This window comes from Salvelinus fontinalis, chromosome 1 (genome assembly GCF_029448725.1).
Source record: "Salvelinus fontinalis isolate EN_2023a chromosome 1, ASM2944872v1, whole genome shotgun sequence".
NCBI lineage: Eukaryota > Metazoa > Chordata > Actinopteri > Salmoniformes > Salmonidae > Salvelinus > Salvelinus fontinalis.
Genome location: NC_074665.1, coordinates 46135005 through 46148885, shown reverse-complemented (window position 1 = coordinate 46148885; position 13881 = coordinate 46135005). Strand labels below are relative to the sequence as shown.

Genomic DNA, 13881 nt, shown 5'->3' with positions numbered 1-13881 from the left:
AGCACAAAATAATGTATTTCTCTGCAAGATAATGATAATTGTGAACCTCAAATATGTCAGGTAGCATATGGGCCTATAGTATGAAAAAGTAAACTAGAGAGAGGCCTGTGATGCTGGTGTAGAAATTACATCAAGGGTGAAGGGGCTTGGTGGGGGGAGGGGTTGCTCTGACGGCCTGCCTGCCTATGAGGAGAATGGGGATGTAGAGGGGGTGGATGGAGGGATGGAGGAAGGAGGTGGGACTCTGCACAATCTCTCTCTGACTCACACACTCAGCGTCACTCCCTTGCTGTCCTCTTGCTGTCCCTGGCTCTCTGAGCCTGCAGTTGCTGGGAGCGATATAGTGGGATTCTCAGCTCCCTCCCCCACCACACAATCTCTGACACTCACGCTCCACATGACTGCTGCATATCAAAGCTTACTGTAAACGACCCTCTCCTGCATGTTATACAGGTGCAAAATGAATAAATTAATTCACAACGGAATTGTACGTCTTGAATTTGTGTTATTGTATCATGTGCAAATCACTTTAAGAAATGCATGATTTCAAATTCATTATGTCTGTTTTGGAATTTAGTCACTCAATATCTAGGCTATTCTTAATTAATCCAAAATGCATTGAGCCTCACTTCCAACAATGCAAGTAAGAAGCATATTGTTGTCGAGCAATAGTGAGATGTATTTCACTTAATTTTCAAGGAGAAAGGCCTAACCCCTGAGCATCCACACCCTTTTTCGACTAATTTCATTCCTCATTCTGAAGGAGGGTGAAAGCCTAGACAGCAAAGGGAAAGGGCGCGTTCCTCTGCCCAGGCGTTGCTGACGTATGCCAGATTTTACAACGCCTGGATAGGTATTTTACGCTTCAGCTAACCACATCATAGGCTATAGCAGTCTGTCAGTCGATGACACCAGTGATGACGTGCATGCAACCATTGGTTGATGCATGCAACTTCTGAGCATGGGAACGCGACGGTTGTCACTAGTTACCACAGCCACAAAGTCAACATTTCTATCACATTTTTGGTCGTCATTTAATGTTAAAGTTAGGCACAAGTTTAGCAGTGTGGCTAATGTAAGGTTATGTTTAAAATCAGATTTTCAGAAGGTAAATTGTAGAAATATGCGGGGTTTAGACATTTGTGGCTGTGGTAACTAGTGACGACCGAACGCCACCAAAGCCTGCAGCGGAGCACACCAAAAGAGACTAAAATAGGGGATGACCTTCAAAAAATGAAATACAGAATCTGGAGATAAACCATTTACTTTGCATGATTTTAGTCGTAAATGTATACAATTGTTTTTTGTCATTTTTATTATGTTTGATTTTTTGTTGTTGTAATTTTAATTATGTTTGATTTGCTGCAGTAAATTATTATTAGAGTTACTTGTGACCGCCTCCCCTACACACAGTTGATGATGGGTTTTATCCATATGACCAGTCAGGTGATATTTTCCGCTTCGCCATTTTGTGCTGCTGCTACGCCGGGTATTTATCTGAAGATTCGTGACTAGTCCATTTACATCGCTAGTTAGCTAGGTGTTCTTGTACCTTTCCCAGTTTACATCTAAAGACCGTTGCCTTCGATAGGTTTAGTACCTAAACCATTGGGAAACATAGCAATAGCCGTTTTGTATTATTTAGTTTACTGTGTGAGAAAGAATGTCGTCCGAAAGCCCCGAATACTCTCCGTTCTTCGCAGTGATGGGTGCCTCTGCGGCTATGGTTTTCAGCGGTAATTATCACACAATTCAAATACTATCTTTATTAGCTAGCTGCATTTAAATTATACATTGTATGTGTAATTTGTCAATTTTAACAGCATAATTCACGTTATTGCTTGAAACCAGCTAACGTTAAAGGAGCCCAGGCAGAAACTGTCATTGACGTAACGTTATTTGACATTCATTTTAACGAACTTTAGTTAGGTAATATACTTGTCCAGTAATGTCTTGTCTTTGCCAGTAACCACACCTTCAAATCAACGCATTTGAAGTGAGAGTTCATTCTCTCAATTTTAGGCGCTTTTAGTTTTAAGCTTTGCGACATGCGCCACACTACGACACCACCAGATTTGAGCGTAACGTTACTGGTATCTTCGGCGAGTTGGTCATTATGAAAGCAGGAGACCTATTGATGGTGAATATTGACCATCGGTGTCAGATGTTGAGTATATACAACTGATACTATGAAGAATACCAGCTCAAATTGGTTATAGATTTGTGCAATGTAACGTTAGGCATAACCAGCAGGGGAGCACGCTCATGCGATGACAACCAAGTGAATGGAATGCCATCGTTTGTTCCACGTCATACGAACAATTCCATGTAAATTCGGGTGATTTAAAAGGCTACTGTATAGGGATTGGGCGCTTGTGGACCAATTCATGTGTATAGGCCTCAGATAATTGAAATGGAAATAAACTGCACGAGACACCTTAGATTCAAGGAAAATGGCATTTGCATCTATCACATGACAATCACATGATTGGACTTGTGATTTGGAATGTTAAAGTAGCAAAGGATTTAGGAAGTGCACTTGTGGTGTAGACCTATAAACAATCTACCACTAAAACACGATTAATATAGAACATTTAATCAGATTTATGATACATTTGCATGTCTAAGAAGATAAATTGGCAACTAAGTGCAATAATTTGATCTCTGGCTCATGTTCTGCATGGCCTCAGGTCCAAATGAAGGTGTAGATATGACTGTCTAGTGATCATTCTCATGACAAATGAGAACAGGGAGGACAGTGATGTATTGTCTTTGGATTTTTTTTATTGTCCTGTTATGTCTGGTGCATTCACTCAAGCATTTCGCACAATATACTTTCTAACGGCATACAATTACCAACCAACTGTGCCATTGACTGCAAGATACATGGTTTGGACTGCAAGATACATGGTTTGGACTATCACTAGTCCAAAATTAGGAATCTATGTTTAAACATGCACTCCAGCCATCTTTTTAAAAAAAAAATTCAGTGGAAAAACAATATGCCACTTAATACAGTAATGTACACACATTTAGACAAGCTCCGGAACTTTATCTACTCCTGCTATGATCTGTATGTGTTAATGTGTAGCTCATACATGCAGAATTACTGTCTCACCTCAATTAGCCACAATCTCTAGTTTGAAAACAACAGTTATGTCAAGTCATTTTTTTCCCCCCAACGTGGGCCCAGCCCCCAAGCAATTCGAGTTCAACCCCCCAAGCAATTCGAGTTCAACCAATGAGCTTCAACCTCTCGCCATATGAGTGACAGCTAGCGAGATGCACGTTGCACCCACAGCAGAGAGAGACAGATCAATGATGTAGTACAAAATATCAATTGTGTAGTACAAAAGTATGTGGACACCCCTTCAAATTAGTGGCTTTGGCTAGTTCAGCCACACCCGTTGCTGAAGGGTGTATAAAATCGAGCACACGGCCATGCAATCTCCATAGACAAACAGTGGCAATGGCCTTACTGAAGAACTCAGTGACTTTCAATGTGGGACCGTCATAGGATGCCACCTTTCCAACAAGTCAGTTTGTCAATTTTTTTGCCGTGCTAGAGCTGCCCCGGTCAAGTGCAGTTAATGTGAAGTGGAAACGTCTAGGAGCAACAACCTTACAGAACTGGACCGTTGAAGCGCGTAGAAAGTAAAGATTGTCTGTCCTCAGTTGCAACACTCAGTACCGGGTTCCAAACTGCCTCTGGAAGCAACGTCAGGACAAGAACTGTTCGTCGGGAGCTTCATGAAATGGGTTTCCATGGCCGAGCAGCCGCACACAAGCCTAAGATCACCATGCACAATGCCTCGGCTGGAGTGGTGTAAAGCTCGCAACCATTGGACTCTGGAGCAATGGAAACACGTTCTCTTGGGTGATGAATCACGCCTCACTATCTGGCAGGCCGACGGACGAATCTTGGTTTGGCGGATGCCAGGAGAACGCTACCTGCCCCAATGCATAGTGCCAACTGTAAAGTTTGGTGGAATAATGGGCTGGGGCTGTTTTTTGTGGTTCGGGCTAGGCCCTAGTTACAATGATATTCTAGACGATTCTGTGCTTCCAACTTTGTGGCATCAGTTTGGGAAAGCCCTTTCCTGTTTCAGCATGACTGTGCCCAAAGCGAGGTCCATACTGACATGGTTTGTCAAGACTGGCCTGCACAGAGCTCTAACCTCAACCCCATCGATCACCTTTGGGATGAATTGGAACCCAGTCTTTGAGCCAGGCCTAATAGCCCAAGATCAGTGCCCGACCTCTCAAATGAGCTTGTGGCTGAATGGAAGCAAGTCCCCGCAGCAATGTTCCAACATTTAGTGGAAAGCATTTGCAGGACAGTGGAGGCGGTTAAAGCAGCGAAGGGGGAACCAACTCCATATTAATGCCCATGATTTTTTGGAATGAGATGTTTGACAAACAGGTGTCCACATACTTTTGGTCATGTAGTGTAGGCGATGTAGAAATTTAAGGATAAAAACATGTTCTGAGCACTTGTATTTTTATTTCATTTCAAAGAGTAGGCCATTCAACTAGTTGGTCTGATGGTGCCTTCTGTTATCGGCCTTCCTCTTGTTTGCGGGAACAATAGAGAACCCCCCCCACACACACTTGTGCCATATCATGAGTATACCTGGACCACCTATTGAGATGTGCCTTTAGTAAATCCGGGGATGAATTAGGTGAAAAGGAGACACTAGTAGGACTTTAATTAGACTATTTCACAAAGTACTGTTTCTCCTTTTTATAATTAAGTTTCTGTGCCCTTTATCAAATGACAATGTGTTCTTTTAGCACGGCTTAGGCTGCATGTGGCAAAGCTGATTTTGGACTTATGCAGCATTTTCTTAAAAAAAATTGACTTTCTGCTAAATTGTCATGTTATATAGGGTATGACCTAGTGGGGATTTTAAATCATGCCGTTTCTGCTAGTAGGGCTGGCACATGGTTATGGATGAAGACCGTCGTGAAAGTAATAAGTCTAAACCGTTAAAATAATATAGATAAGAGATATCTGAGTTTTTTTTTAACTAACAGCTGACTTAAGACAGGACAGCCGGGCATTAGTGCGGTTGAGTCCATTTCTGCTGTATCATGGATTCTTAATAACGTGATAACTTTGTTGTGCCCTGCTGAAACAGGCAACAAATGAGTCTTCGGTTGCCTAAACAACCCCCCCCCCCCCCCCCCCCCCACAATGCAAGAAATGTAATGAATAGAACATGCTCGGGGCTCCCGAGTGGCGCAGCGGTCTAAGGCACTGCATCTCAGACCCTGGTTCGATTCCAGGCTATATCACAACCGGCTGTGATTGGGAGTCCCATAGGGCGGCGCACAATTGGCCCAGCATCGTCCGGGTTAGGGTTTGGCCGTCATTTTAAATAAGAATTTGTTCTTAACTGACTTTCCTAGTTAAATAAAACGAAATGGAATGTATTTTTTGTAATGTTAGTTGAGTTGAATGAACAGCTGATGAAGTCACTGCACTGGCAGTGGCGACCGATGTTCTTGCAAGTCAGATAGCACAGTGACGCCATCTGACGTAAGACAATGACAAGTCACAGCACTTATTGACGTGTCCACTTCCTGCTTTTACTTCCTGTTTTAACTTCATTCTTTACGCCTTCTGGGTACACTCGCAATGGCAGCCTTCATTGACTTGAATGGGAATGCCCATTTATATTTCAATGGCAGCACATGCAGTGAAGAGAGGAGAAAATGGTTTGCTATTCAAATGGTTATTCCATAGACCATTTGGCTGGCCAATTACCTTCATCCAAAATTCAATTTCTGTCACCTTCCAGCTACTAGCAGTTAGGGCTGTATGTGGTACTATAGGCTCCTTTACTGTGTGGTGGGGTGGCATCATGCCACCTGTCTGTCAACCTGGGCAGTTGTATTGAGTAATAACCAGCATCTTAACCATTTAGGCCTAACTGCACAATTGAGAGCAGGTGTATGACCGCTCATATTTGGGGAAATGTTGTCCTTTTTCGCTCTTCTTCCCACAACCAAAGGGAATTGGCGACTCTAGCCTTATTGGCTGTATTGTAGTTCAGCTTTGGTATTGGAAATGGAGCCATGGCCTATAGAAAACATGGTTCTGTAATAACTTGTGAATAAAGGGTGGCCTCAGTTATACTCCTGTTTAGTGCATTAAGTCTACTTGTACTCCTTTTTGCAGCCCTTACCAATGTTCAGACAGGTGTATGACCCTCTCACCTAATGTTTCTGTCAACACTCCATACATGTGGAAACTGATTGCACTAAAATAGACCATCATAGCCAATATGTGTAGGTATGTAGGAAACACACTGGCTAGAGGCTAACCTAGCTGGAGTCGTATACATGTTTAGTGCTGACTCTGCGCTCCTATGGATAGTGACGGCACAGGGCAGCGTGGGTAGCCCCTGTAGCTGGCAGTGGGCGTGATCTGTGACGGGAAGGAGTGACAGATGGGGAATTAGCCAGCTGAGAGGGCTGCTGGTGGGTGGCGCAGGCACCCAGTGGAGGGGGCTGATGGCCCAGCAGCATTAAGCATCTTACAAGATTTATATCCTACAGGAAATGTGAGCCTGCCATCTTGTGGCGTCTGCACCACCATAATTGAGATTGAGAAACAATATGTAAATAGCCATTTTATCTGTTGATTTTAAATGATTTTTTGATCTAAAGGTTTGTGTGTTTGTAAACCATTGCCTATATTGTGCTTCATGATAATTTCTAAATGCATGTAGCAGCCTCTGAAGACCGTCTCACACTTATTTCACTGTTGCCGTTCCCAGTTATATTCTTTCATGTCTTAACTGAAAGTGTGAAGGGTCTGCTTTGGCACGGTGGAAGCACCATGATGGAATCCAAAATATTGGTTAGAAGTCTCACTTGTAACAGAGGCATCATTAACAGCCTTAAAACATCACCATGAGTTGTACTGTAGAATTTTAACAATCGATAGCCTAAATAATTTGATAACTGGTTCTTGTGGCTAGATTTCATTAAACGACGTGTTACTTTCTGGTGATAAACTGAGATCGCTGCATAGGGCTCTGATGATCATGGAATTTTGGATGACTATAATTGGCCAGCCAAATGACCGGTCCATAATAACCGTTCGAATAGCATATGCAGATTTTCTCCTTTCCATGTGCTGCCATAGAAGGAGATTGGGCGTCCCCGTTCAAGTCAATGATGACATAATGGGTGGACTGGCGGCCATTGCGAGTGTAACCATAGGCGCATAGAAGGAATTGGAGTAATGGGTTTACCAGTTGAATTGCCGGGGTTAGAGGTTCCAAGCCCATTCTATTCATCGTTTTCTACAGCACCTTGCTCGTTTCGGCAAGGCACAACAGTTTCATCACAGAAATTGACTAATTGCACTAATACCCGGCTGTCCCGTCTTCAGTCAGATGTTCGTTCCCCAAAAAATGTACTCTTATTTTATTTTCATGACGGTAAGTTGTACTGTTATTGTGCCAGCCCTAGTGGCGGTGGCTGTTCCAAGTTCCTCGTCCTCTTGCGTCATATCAACGGGTTAGTTGCGTTTTGGGCTGTTATGTCTGCAGCCTTCACTGCTTGAGGCCTCTGCTCTTGGTTGGTGGTCGGTACAGGCTGTGACGAGCATGGTAGCGATATCCTTCAATGGCACTGGCTGACCCAGTCTACCATAGTAAGCTGTACTGCACATTATATCAGTAGTGCACACCCTATCCCTCCTAACTACTAGCCTATTCATGGCACTGGAGGAGATGCTTGACTTCAGAATTTATAGTGTGTTATATAGCCCAAAGTAGGGGCATGAGCATAATTTTAAAATGTTTGACTATTGCAGACATCAAGGCTAAATGTTAACACGTCATCTACTGGTGTATTTAAGACATCTCCTAAAAGCCTGGTGTTGTACAAAAGTCCTCATTTTTAACTGAGGTGGATTGTGTTGTCCCTACTCAAAGCTCATCTTTTTGTTTAATGAGTTGACCTATTTTGATTATTTACTAGCTAGTTTTGTTCTATTACTGCTCAAATGGCATATTTTCTGTCGGTTGGTTCAATAGATTTAGGAGTAGCTTTATATTTCTCCATAACACCATGTAGAGAGTACATTACTCTAATGGTCTTATTAACTCCATTTGATCCCTCACATCACTACAAAACCCGGATTCAGCTCCACCACATTTGTTCAGTGTCTATAGACAATTTAGGGATTGTTCGCTCAAAATATTTAATTAGACGGACCAGTTTATTTATATATAATATATAAAAAAAATTGGCTAAATAAATGGGTGCTATATTGCAAAGCAGATGTAGATGCTTGGGCAAAATCCCTGGCTTCACTGCAATACTGTCCACTATGGTTTCATCAAGGTAGCTTACAGTTAATGTGCTGTTTAAGAGTTTGCTATATTATGCTTCATATTAAAGTACTGATAAAAGGGCTGTTTGGGTTTGAGCATCTTTTTCACTGAACACCAGTTTGATTACTTCCGTCTCCACAGTATCTTTACATTGCAGAGCAATCTGAGGCATCTGAGTGTAGTAACGTTAATGAGTGATCTGGGGGGGGGGGGAGAAAAAATGAAAGCTCTTTACCTCCGCAGAGGATTAGGCACAGAGGATTAAGCACAGGGGTTCTGCCTCTCATGCCACCCATTGCAGCAGTCCTCAAACTCAACATTTAATCTTCAGAGAATAAAGCCATGGGACCTTGTCTCCACTAACCTAAACACGCTCTGCATGTTTATTAAAAAAAAAAAAAAAAACATTTTACCTTCATTTAACTAGGCAAGTCAGTTAAGAACACATTCTTCATTTCAATGACGGCCTAGGAACAGTGGGTTAACTGCCTTCGGGCAGAACGACAGATTTTTACCTCGTCAGCTTTGTGATTCGTTCTTGCAACCTTTCGGTCCAACGCTCTAACCACTAGGCTACCTGTAGATCTGGGTCGTGTTCAGTAAAGCACACCATGGCAAAAAAAAAAATCCAATGCCCAATTGGGACACTGATTGTAGTTGACTAATTTTCTAATTTCACTCAACTATTTCTCTACTGAACACAACACTGGTGGGTATAGTCTGTCGAGCTACGGTTGTGTTGGTCTTCCTTTATCAAAGAGCGGGCATAAGGGACAGCTGTTTGGAGAGGGTAATTATTGTGCTTCAACATGGAAGTCATTACATTTACCATACACCACCTCAGGTCAGAGTGGGAGCTGCAAGATGGTGCTTTAGTGGTTGTGGCATGAAATGATCTACTGTATAGAACCGTTCAGCGGTTGGAAGTGGTCTTGTCTTGGTCTCTGAGGTGCTGTTGTAACATAAAGCCCTTCTGTCGATAGACTTCCCTAAAGTGAGATTGAGAAGTGCTTGGCTATTTCGTAAAACCAATCACCAAGACACATTTGATGGGGAAACCCGAAACCAATATGCAGTAAATGCATTTGGGTATTGGTACTACTTTGTCTTAGAAATGGGCTAGTGTGCGGCACTGCCTGACTTTTCAAATTTTGTAAATTGGCTCAATGGTTTGACAAATTCTGAACACGACTGAATGCCTCGCTCTGCTATCAGAGATGTAGGTCCAGACAGCATCCACTTTAAGTCACTCGTACTCAGGGGCTGAACAACTCTTCTCTATATGGCCTGAGTGATTAAACCTTGCATCGACGGCGTCAGTCTTGATGAATAAGTGAATGTAGAGGGAGTAGTGGCCTGACAGGTGGCTGACCGCCATGCGCACATTTTAAGGATTGGCCAGCCACTTCCTCCACTCTCTAGAGATTATATCCACTTCCTCGTTATTTCCCGTTGTCGTATAGAGGTCACAATGTTGTGTCTGTGAGGGCACGGCCAGTGCCATTGAGATGGTTGCGATCTCTATGCTACAAAGGGGAAAGAATGACGGAGTGGATAGTATCTTGTTTTATGATTATCAGTGAAATGTATAAAATGTTGGTTGCTTTGTAAGACTAAATGACCAACCACCCAGCTTTTGAGGAGCTGGCTACTGCGCTGGCAGACTTCCAGCAATTGTGCTAAGCTAATGATATGCTAACGTCACTCAACAGCATGCTGAGACACATTGTATCCATGAGTTTGTCTTGACTCTGAGATTTAGGTAATTTATCTACTTTCCCAATCTTGCAGTATTTTTTTTTAGATGCACCATTGTAGTAGTAGTGAAATGTCCATATGGCTCTCTGCCTCATGGTCTGTCGTCACGCGCCGCCTGTCTGTGCTGACTGCGTTCTGTGGGGACCCTACCGGTTAGTGCTGTCATAGAAATATAATGAATAGACTCAATTTCTATGATTGCGGCTGGTGCTGGTTTGTGTCCCTTCTGTGCTGCTGCTGGTTGCCTCTGGAGGGATGTGGCATCCTGCTGTCCTCTGACGTCAGAAGCTTCCTGTGTGGAGAGCCTAATGAGTGTTTTTCAGGCAGGGAGGTGGAGTGATTTAGAACACTGCAGCTCTGGCACAGAGCCATGAAAGGGGTTAAACTGAGCTCCATTCCCTGTTGGGAGCTATGGGTTGAGGTGAGTAGAATTAGCCTGAACCGTAGCTGTAAAGGGGAATGGCTGGTTTGAGAACTGTAGTCGCACATCAGTGGCAAGGCGCTATTTTGGGGGGGGAAACATGATGCTGGTAATTTCCATAATACACAAGCAGAATTTCCCAGCTGTAGCCATGTTGACCTTGTTTGTAAAGGGAACAGAAACTGATTACATTATGATCTTCAATTTCAGTTCCTCATGTTGCTCAACCCTGTATTCTACTGTATTTGTACATTGATCTAATCACAGAATGAAGTAAAACACTATGTATTCTATCTCCTATGGATCTAATACTCTACCTCCTTTCCCCTCCACCAGCCTTAGGAGCAGCCTATGGGACGGCTAAGAGTGGCACAGGGATCGCTGCCATGTCCGTGATGAGGCCGGAGCTCATCATGAAGTCGATCATCCCCGTGGTCATGGCGGGTATCATAGCCATCTACGGCCTGGTAGTAGCGGTGCTCATTGCCAACAACATCTCCGAGAAGGTCACCCTCTACAAGTAAGCCTAACCCCTCTCATGACATCTTACGTCTAGAAATGGGCTCGAGTTGCATTTCCTCTTTCCTAATACTACAATGAGGAAGTGAGGAACTTAGAACAGGCTGGGAAGGCAACTGGTCCGTTAATCCATAACGCCTGACATTGACGTAAGATCAAATCTATATACTGTGGAAATTTTAGTTTTTTGCCAAATGTCTTATTGAAAACATCTCTGCTTGCTTTTGTCATTGTTCATTCTGTATCACATAGTAACCCTGTCGATTGTAATCCTCTCTCTGCTGTAGGAGTTTCCTCCACCTGGGTGCAGGCCTGAGTGTGGGCTTGAGCGGGCTGGCAGCTGGCTTTGCCATCGGCATCGTAGGTGACGCGGGCGTTAGGGGCACAGCCCAGCAGCCCCGGCTTTTTGTGGGCATGATCCTCATCTTGATCTTCGCCGAGGTCCTCGGACTCTACGGTCTCATTGTGGCCCTCATCCTGTCCACGAAATAAACCACCAACTTCTCCACCAAATCTGTCCTATATGTTGCTGCTGGAGAAAAGAGTAAAACCAGAAATAAAATGTAAAAAAAAAAAAAAAAGAGAAAATGTATGAGAAAGTTTAAAAAAAGAGACGAACGTGGAAAATAATTACATCATTAAAAATGACTCCGTAAATATGGTCTTATCTCTACAATGTGTACAGTCCAGATTTGATAGTCAAACTTCTTGTAAATGCGCAATGTAGTGACTTGTCGGTCCTGTGTGTGTAAATGTATGGAGATTCTCCCCCCCCCACTGGTTTAACGACGTTCAGGTGCGCCAGGTTTCTTGCTGGTTTCTGCCTCGTCTTAGAGCGCTCACCAAAGGGCCCCACTGCGTTTTTATTCCCTTGCATTCATTTGGGAGTTCACATGATTTCTGTGTTGTCTATGGGGATCTATTTGTAAAGAGAATTGTATGGACTTAGCTTTGTTTTTTGTTTTTCCACTGGCTTTATTTATAAAGAATTGTTCAATGAATCTGTTTTTAAATGGAGCAAAAATGTTAAATTCCCTAGAAGATATATACATGCATACAAATATCTATAGATTTAATGCACTGTGGGTTAATTGTGATAAGTGGTTGGAATTCCTCTGGATGTATTAACGTACTTGGTTTAAAGTTAAGATTGCCTTTAGTGTGTGGCTGGTGGAGTGGGAGTTGTGTGTAATTGTGTCGTTTAATCATTACAAACATTCTTGAAACACTTCAATGTTTTCCTGTAGTACCGCTGTTTTGATTGCATTAAAGGTGTGTGTGTGCCCCGTGTTGGGTCTCACGTGTAATTTCCAAAACTGTCATCTCCAGCTTCTTCATCCACCTCATCTGTAGATGTATGCATTCTCACCACAACTCTCCCATTAAATGTGCATGGAGCTATGGTTTTTGGTCAAATATCTTGTATGTCGCCATACTCACTGTGCCATCGTGTAATTCAAATAGGTAGCCATCTTTTAGTGTAGAAATGTCACTGACGTATCACAGGTGATTTCCTTGATTTGGGTTATTTTAAAGGTGATGGTTAATTGTAACTCATAAGCTACACTGAACAAAAATATAGATGCAACATGCAATTAAAACTATTTTACTGAGTTAGTTCATATAAGAATTGGTCCATTGAAAGTCCATAGGCGCTAATCTAAGGATTTCACATGACGAGAAACCGATGCCTCGGTCACATAGTTACAAAAATACAAACTCGCCGTTGCATAGTTCATTGTGCCCTGTGGAACGTTGTCCCACTCTTCAATGGCTGCGAAGTTGCTGGATATGGGTGGGAACTAGAACACGCTGTTGTACACATCAATCCAGAGCATCCCAAACATGTTCAATGGCTGACATGTCGGGTGAGTATGCAGGCCATGGAAGAACTAGGACATTTTCAGCATTCAGATCCTTGCGACATGGGGCCGTGCGGCGGATGAATGGCACGACAATGGGCCTCAGGATCTCGTCACGGTATTTCTGTGCATTCAAATTGCCAAATATCAAATGCAATTGTGTTTGTTGTCCATAGTTTATGCCTGCACATACCATAACCCCACCATCATGGGACACTCCGTTGACATCAGCAAACCGCTCGCCCACACGACGCCATACGCTGTCCGCCACCTGTCCAGTAGATTTGAAATCAGAATTAATCTGTGAAGCGCACACTGCTCCAGTGGCCATCGAAGGTGAGCATTTGCGCACTGAAGTCGGGTCAAGACGAAGGGCACGGAGATGAGCTTCCCTGAGACGGTTTCAGTCAGTTTGTGCAGAAATATTTCGGTTGTGCAAACCCAGTTCCATCAGCTGTCCAGGTGGCTGGTCTAAAATGAGGTCGTGGGCTGGTTACACGTGGTCTGCGGTTGTGAGGCCGGTTGAACCTTTTGCCAAATTCTTTAAAACAATGTTTGGAGGCAGGTTATGGTAAAGAAATGAACATTCCATTTTCTGGCAACAGTTCTGGTGGACACCTGCAGTCAGCATGCCAATTGCATACTCCAAACTTGAGACAACTGGCATTGTGTTGTGTGACAAAACTGTACATTTCAGTGGCCTTTTATTATCCCCTGTGTAATGATCATGCCGTTTAGTCAGTTTCTTGATATGGATTATCTTGGCAAAGGAGAAATGCTCACTAACAGGGATGTAAACAAATGTGAAATAAATAACCTTTTTGTGCTTTTGGAACATTTCTGGTATTTTCTTTTCAGCTAATGAAACATGGGACCAACACTTTACATGTTGCGCTTATATTTCTGTCCAGTGTAATTAGAAATCCTTTAATGGATTGTTTTGGCTCTTTCTGTGATAAATTGTGTT

The 13881-nt window shown here is 43.0% G+C and overlaps 1 protein-coding gene across 1 annotated transcript; it reads left to right on the top strand.

Annotated features, from left to right (window-relative positions):
- The first annotated feature begins 1458 nt into the window (after nt 1–1458).
- Nucleotides 1459–12342, top strand: atp6v0cb (ATPase H+ transporting V0 subunit cb). The gene is made up of 3 exons (XM_055923728.1): nt 1459–1736; nt 10870–11053; nt 11340–12342. Exons 1-3 carry the CDS (start codon nt 1664–1666, stop codon nt 11542–11544), a joined length of 462 nt encoding a protein of 153 aa, XP_055779703.1. The 5' UTR covers nt 1459–1663; the 3' UTR covers nt 11545–12342.
- The last annotated feature ends 1539 nt before the right edge of the window (nt 12343–13881 follow it).

Coding starts and splice junctions, on each gene's coding strand:
- atp6v0cb (XM_055923728.1), top strand. CDS start 1,664: ATGTCGTCCGAAAGCCCCGAATACTCTCCGTTCTTCGCAGTGATGGGT. Junction 1,737..10,869: donor TGCGGCTATGGTTTTCAGCG/GTAATTATCACA, acceptor CCCCTCCACCAG/CCTTAGGAGCAGCCTATGGG. Junction 11,054..11,339: donor GAGAAGGTCACCCTCTACAA/GTAAGCCTAACC, acceptor TCTCTGCTGTAG/GAGTTTCCTCCACCTGGGTG.